Below are 17,050 nucleotides of genomic sequence, written 5' to 3' on the forward strand. Positions count from 1 at the left end.
CTTTTATGTTGTTTGCTTTATGTAAGAAAAATAATGTTTACTTTATACGGTTGTTTGGTGTTCGTTCTACATTAACTTCATTCAATATTTTTATGTTTAGTACAACTGTGAATGTAAAAATATTTTTTATTAATAAAAAAAAAGACAAAATTTAGCTTTTTTGTCATTAGCTTTAACGACACTGAGTGAGCTGACTTACGGCAGCCGGCTCGTTTTTACGACACCTCGTCGTTTCCGGCACCTATAGCCGCGTGGGCTCTCCAGCAGCGTGTAAACTGAGAGCAGCGCCCCGAAACCAAGAGAAAAACACGTGTTTATTTATCAGGTTTGTCTTATTAAGATTTTACGAATTAATCGTGCTTTTTGTTTGGCGTTTTAACGATTGTGTTAGCGTTTCTGACGTGAAATATTTGTAAAAAAGCTAGCGAAGCTAACAGATGTGATCTGAGCTGCATGGACCTTCCTGCTGATGGTCTCGTGCAGTATGGATTATATATATCTGTATATTCTGTTTGTTTTATTATAAACTTAGTCTTTATTAATGAATTATGCATTTTAACTAACTAGTGTTAGAGTTTGTAGAAATAATTAAAAGATTAAAGCTAAAAAATAATCTGATGAGCTTTAATGTAATCAGTATTATTATTATTATTATTATTATTATTATTTCAGGTTGAAGCCCACATACACGTCTGTCTGTACCAAAGATGAACTCTTTAATTGTTCTTAAACGTTAAATTTACAAATTGTGTTTGCTGTGACATTATATGCTATTGATTTCCACTGGATTGGGGCCAAATATTAGGAAACTGCACAAAATGTCCCCTAGTTCATGACAATATTTTGAATCTACTGCCATATCATATTATAGCAATAAATAGGGAAGAGAGGATGTAGAAAAGTTTATGTTTGCGCCTTGTTTACGCCAAGTTGTACATCTTTCATCGTCAGTCAAATACACTGTTTGGTGATCGGACTGTTTGAGTGAATCACAGATCCAAAAAGAAGTTCAGAATTTGCCTTAATTTTTGTCTTAATACAACTCCAGCGTGTTTAAGTTCACTTATACCACTTCAGCGCTGTTATTTCAGCCAAAGTGAAAATATGAACTAATCCCAGTAAAAATATTCACTTTATCTTTTCTAATTAATATCTATTGGTGCAGGTGTTTGTTTACATTGAGCGAGTAGCGCATTAGTAGATTATTTTAAAGTAGATTGTATATATCAGTAAGTACTGCAAAAGTTTTATTACATTCTGTCCAGACAGACAAATTTTTCCCTAGACTGGTTTCTGGTCCTCCAATGTATGAAATGTAAAGATATCACTGAAAGAGCGAATGTACAGACAAAACCATCCTTTTATTTATATTCATCTTGTTTGATTATCTCATCCTGTTTGCCCTTTTATTTAATTTGTGATTCTGATAATAACTGATTATTTACATGCTGGATCTGCTCGGGTCTGTTACACTTAACAGAATGACATATCTATGTACCAGTATTCTTTATTTTCTCTACTGCTAGATCTACTGTTTAAAGATGTCCTTTCGTGGAGGAGGAGGTAGAGGAGGCCGAGGAGGAGGTGGAGGATTCGGTAGAGGAGGTGGAGGGTTTGGAAGAGGAGGTGGAGGGTTTGGAAGAGGAGGATTCGGGGGAAGAGGAGGAGGAAGAGGAGGATTTAACAGACAGCAGGATTACGGTCCTCCGGAGTATGTTGTCGGTACGGAGGCTTCGTTTCATTTTACTTATTTCCTGTCCAGACTGTTAGCTTAATATATGAAGGTTTAAAAACCATGCAAAGATTCTAGTCCTAATCCTTATTGTCATTTACAATGAAATGTTCTGTGTGAAAGCTGACCTAATAACGCAGAACATATTTTACTAGTTCAGTGATCTGTAAAGGTATTACGCTGTAACGTAGGTGTTTAAACTTGTGTATACGTAGCCCTGGGAGAGTTCATGCATCCGTGCGAAGACGACATTGTGTGCAAGTGTGTGACGGAGGAAAACAAGGTGCCCTACTTCAATGCTCCCGTGTACCTGGAGAACAAGGAGCAGATCGGCAAAGTGGACGAGATCTTCGGCCAGCTCAGAGATTTTGTATCCTTTATTGATTGAATGATGTCAATTTATCGTTCATGTTAGTCTGCACCTGAGCTTGTTAAGGTCCTAAAAAGGACCCTTGCGTTGTTGTTTCTCTTTAAATCTCCTGTTGTGTTCTCCTTAATTATTGCTGCAGTATTTTTCAGTCAAACTTTCAGAGAACATGAAGGCGTCGTCGTTCAAGAAATTACAGAAGGTGTGTGTTCTGAAACAGGATGAATTTATAGAAACCTTTCTGTAGATGTTAAAGCCACTTCGAGAGTACCGAACTAAAACTAAACTGTTTTAACTGTTATTTTAATTTGGAAAGCCAGAGAAAAACAACAAAGTCATTTCTGTGACAGAGTGATATGCAGACATATTTATCTCCTTGTTTGATTTAATTTTTATGCAGTAAAATCTTAAATATCAGACATAAGTGTAAGGCCTAAATGAAATCTTCATGTTCTTGTGTTTTTCAGTTCTACATCGACCCAGCGAAGCTGTTGCCCCTCCAGAGGTTCCTCCCGAGACCGCCTGGAGAGAAAGGACCCCCTCGAGGAGGCAGAGGAGGGGGCAGAGGTGGTGGACGAGGAGGTATAAACACATGTGCCGGCACATACATACAGTACACGCACACGCAAAGACAACTATTAAATTTACAAATATTTTGACAAGGTTAAGAATTGTGAATAGATAGTGATATGTGTGCGCGTGTGTGTAGGCGGTTTCCGAGGTGGCCGAGGAGGTGGTGGTCGCGGTGGTGGATTCGGAGGAGGTAGAGGAGGAGGTGGATTTGGAGGAGGCAGAGGAGGAGGCTTCAGAGGAGGACGAGGAGGAGGAGGCCGTGGATTCAGAGGTGAGTGATAAATTATCACATCGCCCAGTCTGAACATCAATGTCTTGATAATGTTGTGCTTTTCTGATACCTTACAGATATTGTGATTTATTCGATACAATTGATGTATTTAATTGTACACCACTAGGAAAAAAAATATTTGTGCTTAACCTGGGAAAATAATTTGTTTAAATGTAGGAGGGGGCCATGTGGCACCAAGCGGTCAGTATCAGATATTTTAAGTCCTGTAAGTTCTAATGTGGAGCCACCATAAATTGGACACAATTAATCTTTAAGTTGTTAGGTGGAAAAAAATGGACTTTTTCTTCCGGCACACCCCATAGACACTTGAACAGATTGAGATCTGCTGAATTTGAAGACGGTGTCAACACCTTAAACTCGTTGTGTTCCTCAAACTGTTCTTGAACCATTTTTGTAGTGTGGTTCTGTGTGAGCATCCTGAAAGTTAAAAGCTTTCTTCAAGTATTATTTGGTGCTTAAGGTGTTACCATGACCACAATCTTATTAGTGCTATGTAGTATCAGCTAAGCTTATCCTATCATGTTTCATCATTACCAACAATGCATATTGTTTCGTGTCAATTCACTGTGACTAAAAAGCTGTTTCACTTAGAGTTACCTAAACTTACATGTAAACCTTGCTGTTTTTCTAGGTGGAAGATGATGAAGAAGAGTGCGCTGACTTTACTCCTGCCTCAGAAGGAATGTTCAGACAGAGACTCCGCAAACGGACCTTCTTGCTTTTCTATCCAAAGCCTCTTCTAGTCATCGGAACCTCGATATTTCTTTATTTTATTATTTCCATTTTAATGTGTATATTTTCAGGGGTGCAATTGTTCCTAAATGTTTGTAATCGAGGACGAAGCGTACTCCGTCAACTTCGGTATGTTTCACCTGTGCGCTGGTTGAATCAGGAATCAGTGATTATTATCACGACATCTTTTATACGTAACATGAAAACATTCATACTTTTTGTTAGTGCTGAGATATGAATGGATACGAATTGTATTATAGCAGCGCTAGCATACTAGCGCTAAATAAAACCTATCGTGTTTGTACCTATTTTGCCTTTTTTTTTTCTTTAGAACTAACTTTTTTCTTTTGTTTCTAGCAGTCAGTATGATTTAAAGATGACAAGAAACTATAGATTTTAACAAATCAAGCTAGCGAACAAAATACTTGGAAACGTTCTCACAGGATTTTTAAGACCGTTAATATTAATAATTTAGAAAGCTAGTTTACATTAGTATATTTAACAGAATAAATAAAAAGGATCGAATTATATTAATGGAATATTCCACCATGATAAAGCTAGCCATCTAGTTAACACAAGTTGACAGGTTTTCACTTGGCTAATATTTATTTATCACATTAGCCAGCTAGCTATTAAAACAACTTGACAGGATTTCTGAGATATTTATATATTGATTTAGGATAAGTGCTCATAATCTTTACTCCTAATGTTAACCAGTTAGCTTGAATTTAACTGATAGCATCTCTAACATGCCAGCTAGCTAATCTATTAACTTTAAATGATGAATGAGGATTTAATTTATTTATTTGGTACATCAGTTGTTATTCAAAGCATCAATTTAATATGAGCTGAAAGACTTTCTAAGTTGATTTAAGACATATTAAAAGTTTTAAAATTTTGTATCCTGACTATCCAACTAGCTTATGTTAGCTAAGCTGATAGGAATTCTGAAAATAATTTTATATATTAATATATTTGTCATCGCTAAAGCTGGCTATCCAGATAACATGAGCTAACCTGACAGGATCTTTGACAGGATTGAGGGTCATTAATGATTCTTTAGAATCTTTACTTTAAGTGTTATCAAGCTTCCTGATATATTTAACAGAATAATATATATATATATATATATATATATATATATTATGTTGTGTTGGTGTTTCGACTGTTCCCAAAAAGGGGTCGCTACAGCGGAATTCCCAGTCCGCACTACAACTTGGCACAGGTTTTACGCCGGATTCCCTTCCTGATGCAACCCTCCCATTTTATTCGGGCTTGGGACCAACACTGCATCCAGTGGCTGGGGTTTGGGCACTGGCTGGGAATCGAACCCGGGCCTTCCGCTATATATATATATATATATATATACTGTATACACAGTGCACCTGGAAAGTATTCACAGCGCATCACTTTTTCCTCATTTTGTTATGTCATAGCCTTATTCAAGAATGGATTAAATTCATTTTTTCCTCGGAATTCTACACATAACACCCCATAAAGACAACATGAAAAAAAGTTTTTTGCAAATTTATTAAAAATAAAAAATTTGAGAAAGCACATGTAGGCCTACATAAGTATTCACAACCTTTAACATAAGGCTCAAAATTGAGCTCAGGTCGCATCCTGTTTCCCCTGATCATCCTTAAGATGTTTCTGCAGCTTAATTGGAGTCCACCTGTGGTAAATTCAGTTGATTGGACATGATTTGGAAAGCCACACCTGAAGGTCCCACGGTTGACAGTTCATGTCAGAGCACAAACCAAGCATGAAGTCAAAGGAATTGTCTTGAGGCACAAATCTGGGGAAGGTTACAGAAAAAGTTCTGCTGCTTTGAAGGTCCCAACGAGCACAGTGTCCTTCATCATCTGTAAGTGGAAAAAGTTCGAAACCACCAGGACTCTTCTTAGAGCTCGCCAGCCATCTAAACTGAGCGATTGGGGGCTTTAGTCAGGGAGATGACCAAGAACCCTATGGTCAGAGCTCCAGAGGTCCTCTGTGGAGAGAGGAGAACCTTCCAGAAAGACAACCATCTCTGCAGCAATCCACCAATCAGGTCTATATGGTAGAGTGACCAGAGAGTCTCATCAGACATGCCATGTGCCTTTTACTACTTCCGTTTGGCCACTGATTGGTGGGTTGCTGCAGACATGGTCTGTGCTGGTTTTTATTTTATTTTAAGTGATTTTAATTGATTACTTAAATATACATTTATATAAAAGATTTTTTTTATTACATGTTTTAATAAATGTAAAATAATGTATTTTCATGTTTTTAGTACAGTAAATGGATTGTTTCTGTCTCTTGTATGTAAATGCATTGACCGTACAAGATAACACTACACGGTCCATATATTTTTATAATAAATATATTTACATGGTCCATATACACACTATTTTCAGTACTAGCTATTAAAACCAGCTAAACCACCACCAGACCTACCATAAGTTATGCTGGTTCACCAGCTAACCCAGCATCAGACCAGCACTAACCAGTATTAACCAGCATATAAATCGTGCTGGGCTATGCTGGATTTTTCAGTCGGGTATCGAAATACAATATTTTTTGACACATGGACCTAGCCCTGCTCTCATGATGAGTAACTCTGTGTCTTCCTGTGGTTACAGAAACACGATTAACACCCAGGATCAGTTTCACAAGCTCTCGGGTCATCTCGTATTCGACCGCCAGTCAATGTAAGCTCTGTAAGAATCAGTATTTCTAATCAAACCTTCAAGCTTCTAGACAAATCGCTACTATCCAGCAGAGTGTAAGTCCATGAAACCACTGAATTCTAAGCTCTGACCACTTCCTTCTCCATGGATTGTTCAGTGTTCAGAAATAATTAACTTTGATCTCAACCAATCAGATCATTCATTTACAGACAAGAAAGAAATTCAGGAGTTCTACAGAGTGAACAATGACCCCCCGATAAAACGATTAAGAAAAGTTCTGAGTTTGTAAAACTCTCACGTTACCTTTTACACAGATCTCAGACCAACCGACCTTGTGGACTTTGGGAAAAGCTCTCTTTCTCTGAACACATGCTGCTCTGAGAGGCTCAATGTGCTGCGTGTGCATTTTGAAGACATGCTGTTTTTGTGTTCCTTCTGTTTCAGTGACTATACAGAGCAAGAAATTTCCCACAGGGATCAATAAAGTCGTGTGAATGTAGCCATGTGTTATTATTTCTGGAATAAAGACGTGCTCCGTTTGCTACAGCAACAGCTCTGAGAGGAGTTCAGCCTCAAATCATGTTTAATTACAATAAATATATTATCATTTTAATAGTAACAGCTTAAAAATGAACTTCTATGGTTGACATTTTATACATATACAGCTAAGATAATCACTGATATGGTGAAGGTTTATGTAAAGAAAAGTTTTTTTTTTTTTTTTTAAGTTTATCTAAGACACGGGTTGATGTGCTTGATGGATGTTCCACAAACTTACTTGTAACTATAATTAGACAACAGTACAACTTGTATTTTTTAATAGCTAAAAAATAATAATTAAGGACAGATTGCTGTTGTTTGAAAATGATACGACATTCAATTACATGCATTTAAAGGAAAATAATTAACTTTGAAGTGGTAACAGTGACTCTGATCCATTACAGCACTGTCATTGATTATTTTCTGATAACCGAGAATTTTATTCATTCATCCATCTTCTATAGCACTTACCCTGCCGATCTCAGGAGACTTTGGGCATGGGGACACACACCCAGGAAACACACACTAGGAGTGATTTGAGAACTCCAGTTAACATAATCTGTATGTTGACTGTCTTTGGAGTGTGGGAGAAACCCGTAGTACCCAGAAGAAACCCAAAAAGCACGGGAAGAACATGCAAACTACACACACACACAGACCTAAGGCAGGAATTGAACCCGACCCTTATAAGTGTAAGGCCACAGTGCTGCTGCTGAGGTTTTTATTCCTTACATAATAACCACCGCCATTTCTTCTCTTTCTAGTAATACGTCATAATAGTATTGGCTTTTTCAGCAAAAGGTTCTCTTTAGAAGTCTATAATAGAAAGTTTAGAATATTTTTTTTAAATAAGACTTTCTTGGATCACCATGAACAGTTAACTATTTGAGAAGTTCAAAATTTCCAAACAAAAGTTTTCTTAGAGTGTGCTTTTATCCAAACACCATGATTCATTGCATCCTTTCAATGTTTAGACTCATTCAGGACTGTTTACTTCAACAGAGAATAGGGAAATGTTTCGTTTTTCCTCCTCATATCGTGACTAATTGGCATGGCTTCTCTAAACAAGTCCTGCTGGCACGATACACATTAATTAGAAAACTTTGAATAAATATTTAAAAGTGTTTAAACATTTCAATGGGAATTAGACAAACTCTTTAATCAGACATGTCTGAGAACAAAGTTAGAATTTTAATATGAACTTTTGATGGTACTAGCTCCATTGGCAGCATGGTGACTTATTGGTTATTAGCACTGTTGCCTTGCATCTATAGGGTCCAGGTTTGATTCCCACCTTAGGATTGTGTGCAAGGAGTTTGCATGTTCTCCCCGTGCTTGATGGTTCCTTCCGGGTACAGCGGTTTCCTTCTACATTCCAAAGACATGTAGATTAGACTAATAGGGGTTCCCAAATAGACCATAACGTGTGAATGCTGTATAAATGTTGACCAGAGTTAAAATTGAATTAAATGAGAAGGTCACTATTGGCTACCACAGTCCATAGGTGGGTGGACTAGATCTATTGATTTATTTGTTGATTAATTGATCGATTAAGCAACATTTGTTTTCTGTTTTTATTACATGATGGAATGTGATCTTTCATTCATTGTTTAGCCCACTTTTTTCTGTAAAGACGTTTTTTTTTTTTTTTTTTGGGGGGGGGGGGGGGGGTTGAATATCCATGAGAAAGCAGAGGAATGAAGGTTGCCGCAGTAAGATGGAATACATGTGTGTGAATGAGAGGAACCCAAGAGGAACGGTGAGGATACAAAGAGCAGAGGTAAAGAAGGTGCAGGACTTTAAGTACTTAGGGTCAACGGTCCAGAGCAACGGAGTGTGTGGAAGGGAGGTGAAGAGGCGGGTACAGACAGGTTGAAATGGGTGGAGAAAAGTGTCGGGTGTGTTGTGCGATAAAAGAGTATCATCAAGAATGAAAGGAAAGGTGTACAGGACAGTGGTGAGACCAGCGATGCTCTACGGCTTAGAGACAGTGGCGCTGAAGAAAAGACAGGAGCCAGAGTTGAAGGTAGCAAAGCTGAAGATGTTGAGGATTGACAAGGATGGATAGGATCAAGAATGAGTTCATCAGAGGGACAACCCACGTTAGATGTTTTGGAGATAAAGTCAGAGGCCAGATTGAGGTGGTTTGGACATGTTCAGAGGAGAGATTGTGAATATATCGGTAGAAGGATGCTGAGGTTTAAACTGCCAGGCAGGAGGTCTAGAGGAAGACCAAAGAGGTGATTTATGGATGCAGTGAGAGAGGACATGAAGTTAGTTGGTGTGAGAGAAGAGGATGCAGAGGATAGGGTTAGATGGAGGCAGATGATTCGCTGTGGCGACCCCTGAAAGGGAACAGCCGAAAGACAAAGAAGGAGGAGAATATCCAAGAGGTTGGGTACACCCTGGACAGGGTGCCACCCCATTGCAGGGCACACACACACTCACACACTATGGGCAATTTAGGAACATCAGTTAGCCTAAGCTGCCTGAAGGAAACCCAGAAAGCACAGAGAGAACATGCTCCGCACACACGGACCTGAGGAGAGAATCGAACCCTCGACCGTGCTGGGGACTTGGATATTGTAGTAAAATTACTTTTTGTAAAATATGACAAAAGTGATTTTTTTGGGGTGCTGCATTTGATAAATATTCAAAAATTAAATGACTTCATTTCCTAAATAAACTAAATGCAAATTCATAAATAAACAAAAATATTATTCTAATCCTTATAAAGCTATTACCTTTTATTTATTTGTACATTTCATTTTATTAACATTTTTATAACTATATATTTATTTATAAATAGTTAAATTCTACCCAGAATTCCTTTTGTTTTCTGACTAAAAACAGCTTCCTCACAGTTCTTATTCGTCCTGTTTGTAACCCAATCATTAATCACTGCGCTGCTTCAGCGATGAGAAAAGAAACCCGCCTATGATTGGTGGAGAGCAGACTCAGCCTGGTTTCTGATTGGCTGTTGCGGGAACAGATCAGTTTTTCTTCGGACACGCCTTTTTTTCTGGTCGAAGCTCGAACATGGAGACGGTTGGGAAAGTAAGTCAGATTAAAACACGAATGTACCGTTCAAAACATCGTTTAATGCCGAGTTTTTATTAAAATATATATATTTCGTGACATGTATTTATACTTATTATTTCACCGGAATGTTAAAGTTGAATGTAATTTCGACGCGCATGCGTGTAGGTGCAAGTTCCAATCAAAGCGCGAGACTCCTGGTGCTGTTCTGTTCTGGTCACGTGCGTGTGTGCAGAACTCATGATTTATTCGGGATATAAGCAGGAAGGATTTTAACACTCATGCAATCAGAAATCAGGGCGTGCATAACTCTAATAAATGCGTCATGAGTGTATTATATGAATGCATGCATTAAACAAGATGTTTAATGATTAATAATGATTTCAGGTGATTAAGTGCAAGGCTGCAGTGGCCTGGGAAGCTGGGAAGCCTTTATCAGTGGAGGAGGTGGAGGTGGCACCACCCAAAGCCCATGAAGTGAGAGTGAAGGTCAGAGCTTGAATCCATTAAAAAAGTTTTATACATTTCATAAACATTAGACTGAGTAATCATGGTTACATTTTACATGCATTGAAAGTGAACAACAAAATTATTATAAAAATGGATATTATATATGAGTATAATATATACTTGTGTGTGTGTGTGTGTGTGTGTGTGTGTGTGTGTATACTGTATATATAATGAGTATAATTATAAAAATAAGTGCATGTAATCATAGTCATGCATTGTCTCTGAACAAAAAAACAAAAAAAGCCATATTTATTCAGCTTACTTATAAATGTGCTGCAAAGTTCAGGAAAAAAGTACAAAAAGTGTAAGCAGATAAAAGCACAGAATAAAATACCTTTTCACATTAGAAAATTATAAAATAATATCAATATTATTGCTACTGTACTCTGTAATTTCAGGTCATATATCTTCAATCGCTAAAAGATGAGCAAGGAATGTGTTCTCTTGGTGTCATGCTGTAATAAAAAAACAATTAACTGCAGATCTACTATTATTGCTACTACTATTGTTAAAGTTGATTATTTTCCCAGAACAGCATGGCCTGAAGTGTTTTAATTTTTTAATCACTTATGTGATTAAAGTGGTCATTTCTATAGTTGTAGAGATGTTTATATCTAATTTGTATCTGATCCACATCACCAGCCTCATCTTTTTTTTTCCTGCCTTCATCTTGAAGTTAAAAAGACAAATGAATGCAGGGTAATCACATTATCAAGATACCGAAGGGGTGGGGTGGTGATGTAGTGGGTCAGAGCTTTACCCCTGACTTTGACGAAGCTCTGACATTGGAGACTCCTTCCTATTTGTCGAAAAAAACACCAGTATGTTGAAGTTTTGTGGAGCGTCCGCCAGTTAAAAAAACTAAAGTGTTACTATGGAAACCATGAGGTATTATAACGATTCAATATGAAGTAGATTAAACTTAAGTAGGAGTGTGTATGAAGGAGAAAACATTAATTAGCCTGGTAGTGAAAGCTACGCAAGTAAAATGTTCTTGTTTGTCCGTGTTTCAGATTCACGCGACGGCCGTGTGTCACACTGATGCCTACACCCTGAGCGGCAGCGACCCCGAGGGCCTGTTCCCCTCCATCCTGGGTCACGAGGGTGCAGGAACCGTAGAGAGCGTCGGAGAGGGAGTGACCAAGTTCAAACCAGGTAACCATAGTAACACGTTTTTTTCTTCTTCATCAACTAAAAAGATGCACTTCAGATTGGATAAACATGAAGTTGGAGGTTGTTATGCAAACAGGACAGGCGTGTCCAGGAAAGATGAACACGAGCTGTAATGAGGCTCAGCGGTGGAACTCTCTGATACACTCGTTATAGTAACAGCGATGTCCTGTGTGTAATGTCATTGTTTAGGAGACAGGGTGATCCCCCTGTACATCCCACAGTGTGGAGAATGCAAATTCTGCAAAAACCCCAAGACCAACCTGTGCCAGAAAATTAGGTTTGTATACATGTGTACTTAAAAAAAATTTGGTTTGTTTACTCTGAAACTTGCATGCAAACTACAGTTTATTTCTTTGGAGAAAATTGTGGGAACTTTCGTTCGCATTAATACATACTTATGTTCTTGCTTTCCTTGCATACAGTCTTTTAGTTTTAAAATTAATAATCTGAAACAAATGAATCAAGCAAAAAAAAAAAAGTCAATACAAAATCACCGCTTGTCCAACACTGAGCATCTGCTGAACTGCAAGTGCGCCCTCTTGTGGTGTGCAGGTTAATTCAGATGTGAGCTACTGCAAGATATTATGCAAAACAAACGAAAAACAATAATAGCTTTAATAAAGGCTAGTAAATCTTTAATCGGTTCAATTCTTGGCAGCAATTGTTTGATTAGTAATTAAAGATTAACATCCCTTCTTATCGTTCGCAAGTTTTACGTATTTGCATAGTTACAGTACATACAGTCTTCATACTACATCATGTATTTGCTTCCTGCACAGTTTTAAAATGTCCTCTCTATCACACGTTCCCACTCAGGGTGACCCAGGGTCAGGGTCTGCTGCCCGATAAGACCACCAGGTTCACCTGTAAAGGTAAACCCGTCTTCCACTTCATGGGCACCAGCACGTTCAGCGAGTACACGGTGGTGGCCGACATCTCGCTGGCCAAAGTGGACGAGAAAGCGCCGCTGGATAAAGTGTGTCTGCTCGGCTGCGGGGTCTCGACCGGATACGGCGCTGCGCTGAACACGGCCAAGGTGTGCTGCTTATCTCATCCCGCATCTCACACACACACACACACACACACACACACACACACAGAACCGTTCTTACATTGCAGTGGTTATAGGTCACAGGTGGGTTTACTGTGTGTGTGTGTTTGTGTGTGTGCGTGCAGGTCGAGCCCGGGTCTGTGTGTGCAGTCTTCGGTTTAGGAGCTGTCGGTCTCGCCTCCATCATGGGCTGTAAAGCGGCCGGAGCCTCCCGGATCATCGGCGTGGACATCAACCCGGAGAAGTTCGAAATCGCCAAGAAATTCGGCGCCACCGAGTTCGTGAACCCAAAAGACCACAGCAAACCGATTCAGGAAGTTCTGGTGGAGATGACGGACGGAGGAGTGGACTACAGCTTCGAGTGCATCGGCAACGTCGCCATTATGGTAAAGTAATATCAATATAAAATAAAAAAATAAGTACATTTATGAAATGTATTAAGTCTTAAATATTTATTTAATTTTAAACTAAATTATTGAGTTATAACTTTTTTGTTTTTAATATGAAGTATTTATTTTGATTACTTGGGATTTCAGTTCGATTTCTAGTTTGTTTTTTGTTAAATGTGAAAGAATTAATTCCTATTAAAAAATAATAAACGTAAATTCTTTTTTTACTTTTTTCAACTTAATTATTCAAGTCTTAATTTATATATTTTATGTTCATGTCCTGTCTTTTGTTAACATGAATTATCTTGATTACTTAGGATTTTATGTTATTAAAAAAGGAAAATGACAATTTGTCCTTTTAGAAGAATAAAAAAAGATACATCTTTACATGAATAAAAATGATTTATAGATACGATAGTCTAGTTCACAAATGTAATAAAGTAAACGCATTAAAATAAAAGGTGGCATTGTGTGTGTGTGTGTGTGTGTGTGTGTGTGTGTGTGTGTGTGTGTGTATATAGAGTTTGCATGTGCTTGGTGGGTTTCCTCCGGGTTTTCCAGTTTCCTCCCACCGTCCAAAGACATGCAGATTGGTCTAACTGGCGTTCCCAAGTTGCCCGTAGTGTGTAAGTGTGTGTGCGCGCTTGTGTGCCCTGCGTTTGAGTGGTACTCTGTAGGGTCTAGTGCTCTGAGTCCCCTAGGTTCAGCCCTAAGCACTGTAGAGTAAGTGTTAGTGAGTGAATAGAAAAATGAAAGTTGTTACAGATGAGAAGTGAGATGCTGCTTTTCTCATCTCTGGTTTGTGGTTTGTGATGAATGTAATGTTTCCATGTGTGTGTTTGACAGCGTGCCGCTCTGGAGGCGTGTCATAAGGGCTGGGGTACGAGCGTGATCATCGGCGTGGCCGGAGCAGGTCAGGAGATTTGCACTCGTCCCTTCCAGCTCATCACCGGACGCTCGTGGAAGGGCACCGCATTCGGAGGTGGGACGTCATACAGTATAAGACGCTAACGATGTTTATAGAAATCATCTCTCAAATATGTAACATGCACAAAAAACATTAATTGACATAGTTTTTATATACACCCATGGGATAAAAAATAATGAAGAACTTAATAATTAAAGTGAGAGATTATATATCTACTACAAGATGGTGGAAATAGAGACACTGGTGTCATTGTTGTCACTTTGGTGTCTTCACTTAAATGTCATGTGTTGTTCGCACCATTGGCATCATTAGACATGTCTTTGGTTAGCCACACTGATGTCATTGGCATTATTAGTGGTGCTTGCAAAGCATCACTATTGTTATCTTGCAAAATTCTTCCGTACAAAAGTTTGGCGCGTAACTAGTCCCGCACCGTTTGTCATAGACCCATGAGTGAGGTGTCAAATCGTGCGGCTTATACGGGAATGGGGTGCTATGACTTTTATAAGGGGTGGGCGGTTAATTGCCCCCGCAGGAGGCAATTAACCGGCCAAAAAATCCCATAGACTTAACATTGAGGCCAAATTTGACGGATTGTAGCGCAGAGAGTGAAATTTGTAGAGACGTCAGATTTACCACATTTGAAGAGGCTTGCAGCCTGTGTAAGATGATACCCCGCACAGGGGAATAAGTTCGACCCCCAGGGCAAGAGAGGTCCCCAAAGTTGCCCCATAGAATTTGAATGGGGATTTTGGCGACTTTGCCCATTGACTTATAATGGGAATTTTAAAAAATGACTAGTGCCGCACCGTTCGTCGTAGACCCATGAATGAGGTGTCAACCCGTGCGGCTTATTCGGGAGTAGGTTGCTTTGACTGTTTGAAGGGGTGGGTGGTTAATTGCCCCCGCAGGGGGCAATTAACCACCCACAGACTTAACACTGACAACAACTTTGACTGAGTCCCGCACCGTTCGTCGTAGACCCACGAATGAGGTGTCAAACCGTGCGGCTTATTCGGGAGTAGGGTGCTCTGACTGTTTGAAGGGGTGGGTGGTTAATTGCCCCCGCAGGGGGCAATTAACCACCCACAGACTTAACATTGAGACCAACTTTGACTGAGTCCCATGAGTGAGGTGTCAAACCGTGTGGCCCATCTTCGGGAACGGGGTGCTGTGACTTTTCTAAGGGGTGGGTGGTTAATTGCCCCCGCAGGGGGCAATTAACCACCTACAGACTTAACATTGATTTAACTGTGGATCTGACTGTCGTAGAGACACTCTTTTGCATTTATCATCATGCTCATGAGCCACGCCCCCTAGCACCCTCATTAGCATGCTGTTAGCATGATGCTAACGCGATTAGCTTTTTGCTAGCATGATGCTAACAAAATTAGCATGTTTCTAGCTTTATGCTAATTTCATCAGCACATCGCTAGCATGATGCTAACGCTATTAGCATGTCGCTAGCATTATGCTAACTTTTCGCTAATAAAATGTATAGAGTGTTCCTAGCATCATGCTAGTGTAATTAGCACGATGTTTAGCTGATTAGCATGGTGCTAGCTTGATGCTAGCTATATTAGCATGTTGCTATCAAGATCCCATTGTCGTAGAGATATGGAGGGCCAGAGTTTCGCCACGGCAAGCACCACTCACATTTTCTTCAGGAAATGTACCTCTCTAGTTATCATTGCTGTGTGTCATTATTGTCATTGGCATCAATAGAAGCGTCATTAGTGTCACTAACGTCATAGGCGACTGGCACGATTAGCATCATTGGTGCCATCATTGTCATGTCATTAGCGCCACTGACATCATTAGAAGTGTCATTGATGTCATTAGTCTCAATAGTGTCTTCATTGTCATGTCAATATAGTCACTGGTATCAGTAGAAGTGGCCACACTGGTGTCACTAGCACGGTTGAATCATTTTTGTCACTGGTGTCATTAGGGTCACTGCTTTCATTATCCACACATTTGTCTCATTGCCATTACTGTAACATTAGTGTCATTGAGATCATTAATTCCGTTGGTGAAATCAGTGTTATTAGTGTTTTTTTTTCTCATAGATCGAAAATTTAATCCAGAAGTTTTAAAATCTTTTCAGGTTGGAAGAGTGTCGAAAGTGTCCCTAAACTGGTGGAAGACTACATGAACAAGAAGCTGATGGTAGATGAGTTTGTGACACACACGCTGCCTTTCGATCAAATCAACGAAGCCTTCGACCTCATGCATGCCGGAAAGAGGTTCGAATTTCTACTTTCTAACTAATGATCCTCTTAATTTGTGTTAAAAAAGATCCTCATCAGCGTTTTTTCTCCTCTTGTGTCCCTGACAGCATCCGAGCCGTCCTGACGTTCTGAAGACCAGCTCCGGTTCCTCTGTGATTCTTCAGTCTGTAGTTCAGCACTGATTTCTGAGCACTTATATAGAGAGTTCTGATCCTGGAATAGAGTTTGTGATTGTTACACTTTAAAACTGATTAAAAAAGATCAATAAACAGATCATAAAAAAGTAAACACCTTGTGCAAACATGCTTGGTTGATGATTAAACAAAATACACACAGAAAAGTACACCTGGAAAACACACACACACACACACCTGCTGAATTGTGTGTTGTTGAAATCGAACCGCTCTTGAGTCTCGACCAGGGGTCCGTTCTTCGTACGTCGCTAACTCAGTTAGCTGGATTTGATTGTTGTGGATTTGTCCTGATCTTGGATTGTTTCGTTGTTCGATGCGCTTCTAGCATTTGTTGTCATAGCAACATATCCGTAAGCTTGAACCTGCTCGGGAGCAGGTTTATTTCATGTAAACAGGATTTAGCCTGCGCTCCTGCCAGGTTATGATTGGTTGAAATGGCGAGGTCACATCTGATTGGTTAAAGAGCACGACTGGCTCACGTGGAAAAAGAAAAGTATATGCCCCCTGCCATGGACTCCCCCCCCCACTCACACACACACACACACACATAATCGCTATCAAATATTATATATGAACATAAATTCATAGGTTTAGTATTATCAAATATGATATTACTTTTATAATAAA

At 39.3% G+C, this 17,050-nt stretch overlaps 2 protein-coding genes across 2 annotated transcripts; both read left to right on the plus strand.

Annotated features, from left to right (window-relative positions):
* The first annotated feature begins 217 nt into the window (after positions 1–217).
* On the plus strand, positions 218–4,000 carry gar1 (GAR1 homolog, ribonucleoprotein). Its single transcript, XM_053505225.1, has 7 exons — positions 218–325; positions 1,527–1,722; positions 1,948–2,102; positions 2,242–2,301; positions 2,567–2,681; positions 2,809–2,943; positions 3,596–4,000. The coding sequence occupies exons 2-7, from the start codon at positions 1,542–1,544 to the stop codon at positions 3,604–3,606; spliced, it is 657 nt and encodes a 218-aa protein (XP_053361200.1). The 5' UTR covers positions 218–325; positions 1,527–1,541; the 3' UTR covers positions 3,607–4,000.
* Positions 4,001–9,901: 5,901 nt separating this feature from the next.
* On the plus strand, positions 9,902–16,517 carry adh5 (alcohol dehydrogenase 5). Its single transcript, XM_053505224.1, has 9 exons — positions 9,902–9,965; positions 10,335–10,436; positions 11,471–11,612; positions 11,820–11,907; positions 12,447–12,666; positions 12,807–13,067; positions 13,917–14,052; positions 16,106–16,244; positions 16,337–16,517. Exons 1-9 carry the CDS (start codon positions 9,948–9,950, stop codon positions 16,359–16,361), a joined length of 1,131 nt encoding a protein of 376 aa, XP_053361199.1. The 5' UTR covers positions 9,902–9,947; the 3' UTR covers positions 16,362–16,517.
* The last annotated feature ends 533 nt before the right edge of the window (positions 16,518–17,050 follow it).

The sequence above is a fragment of the Clarias gariepinus genome, chromosome 10 (genome assembly GCF_024256425.1).
Source record: "Clarias gariepinus isolate MV-2021 ecotype Netherlands chromosome 10, CGAR_prim_01v2, whole genome shotgun sequence".
Classification (NCBI taxonomy): Eukaryota; Metazoa; Chordata; class Actinopteri; order Siluriformes; family Clariidae; genus Clarias; species Clarias gariepinus.

Bases quoted from the DNA above. Each gene is read 5' to 3' on its own strand.
- adh5 (XM_053505224.1), top strand. The intron at 11,908-12,446 runs GTTTGTATACAT...GTTCCCACTCAG, and splicing joins AACCTGTGCCAGAAAATTAG to GGTGACCCAGGGTCAGGGTC. The intron at 12,667-12,806 runs GTGTGCTGCTTA...GTGTGCGTGCAG, and splicing joins CTGCGCTGAACACGGCCAAG to GTCGAGCCCGGGTCTGTGTG.
- gar1 (XM_053505225.1), top strand. From the start codon at position 1,542: ATGTCCTTTCGTGGAGGAGGAGGTAGAGGAGGCCGAGGAGGAGGTGGA. The intron at 1,723-1,947 runs GTACGGAGGCTT...GTGTATACGTAG, and splicing joins TCCTCCGGAGTATGTTGTCG to CCCTGGGAGAGTTCATGCAT. The intron at 2,302-2,566 runs GTGTGTGTTCTG...TGTGTTTTTCAG, and splicing joins CGTTCAAGAAATTACAGAAG to TTCTACATCGACCCAGCGAA.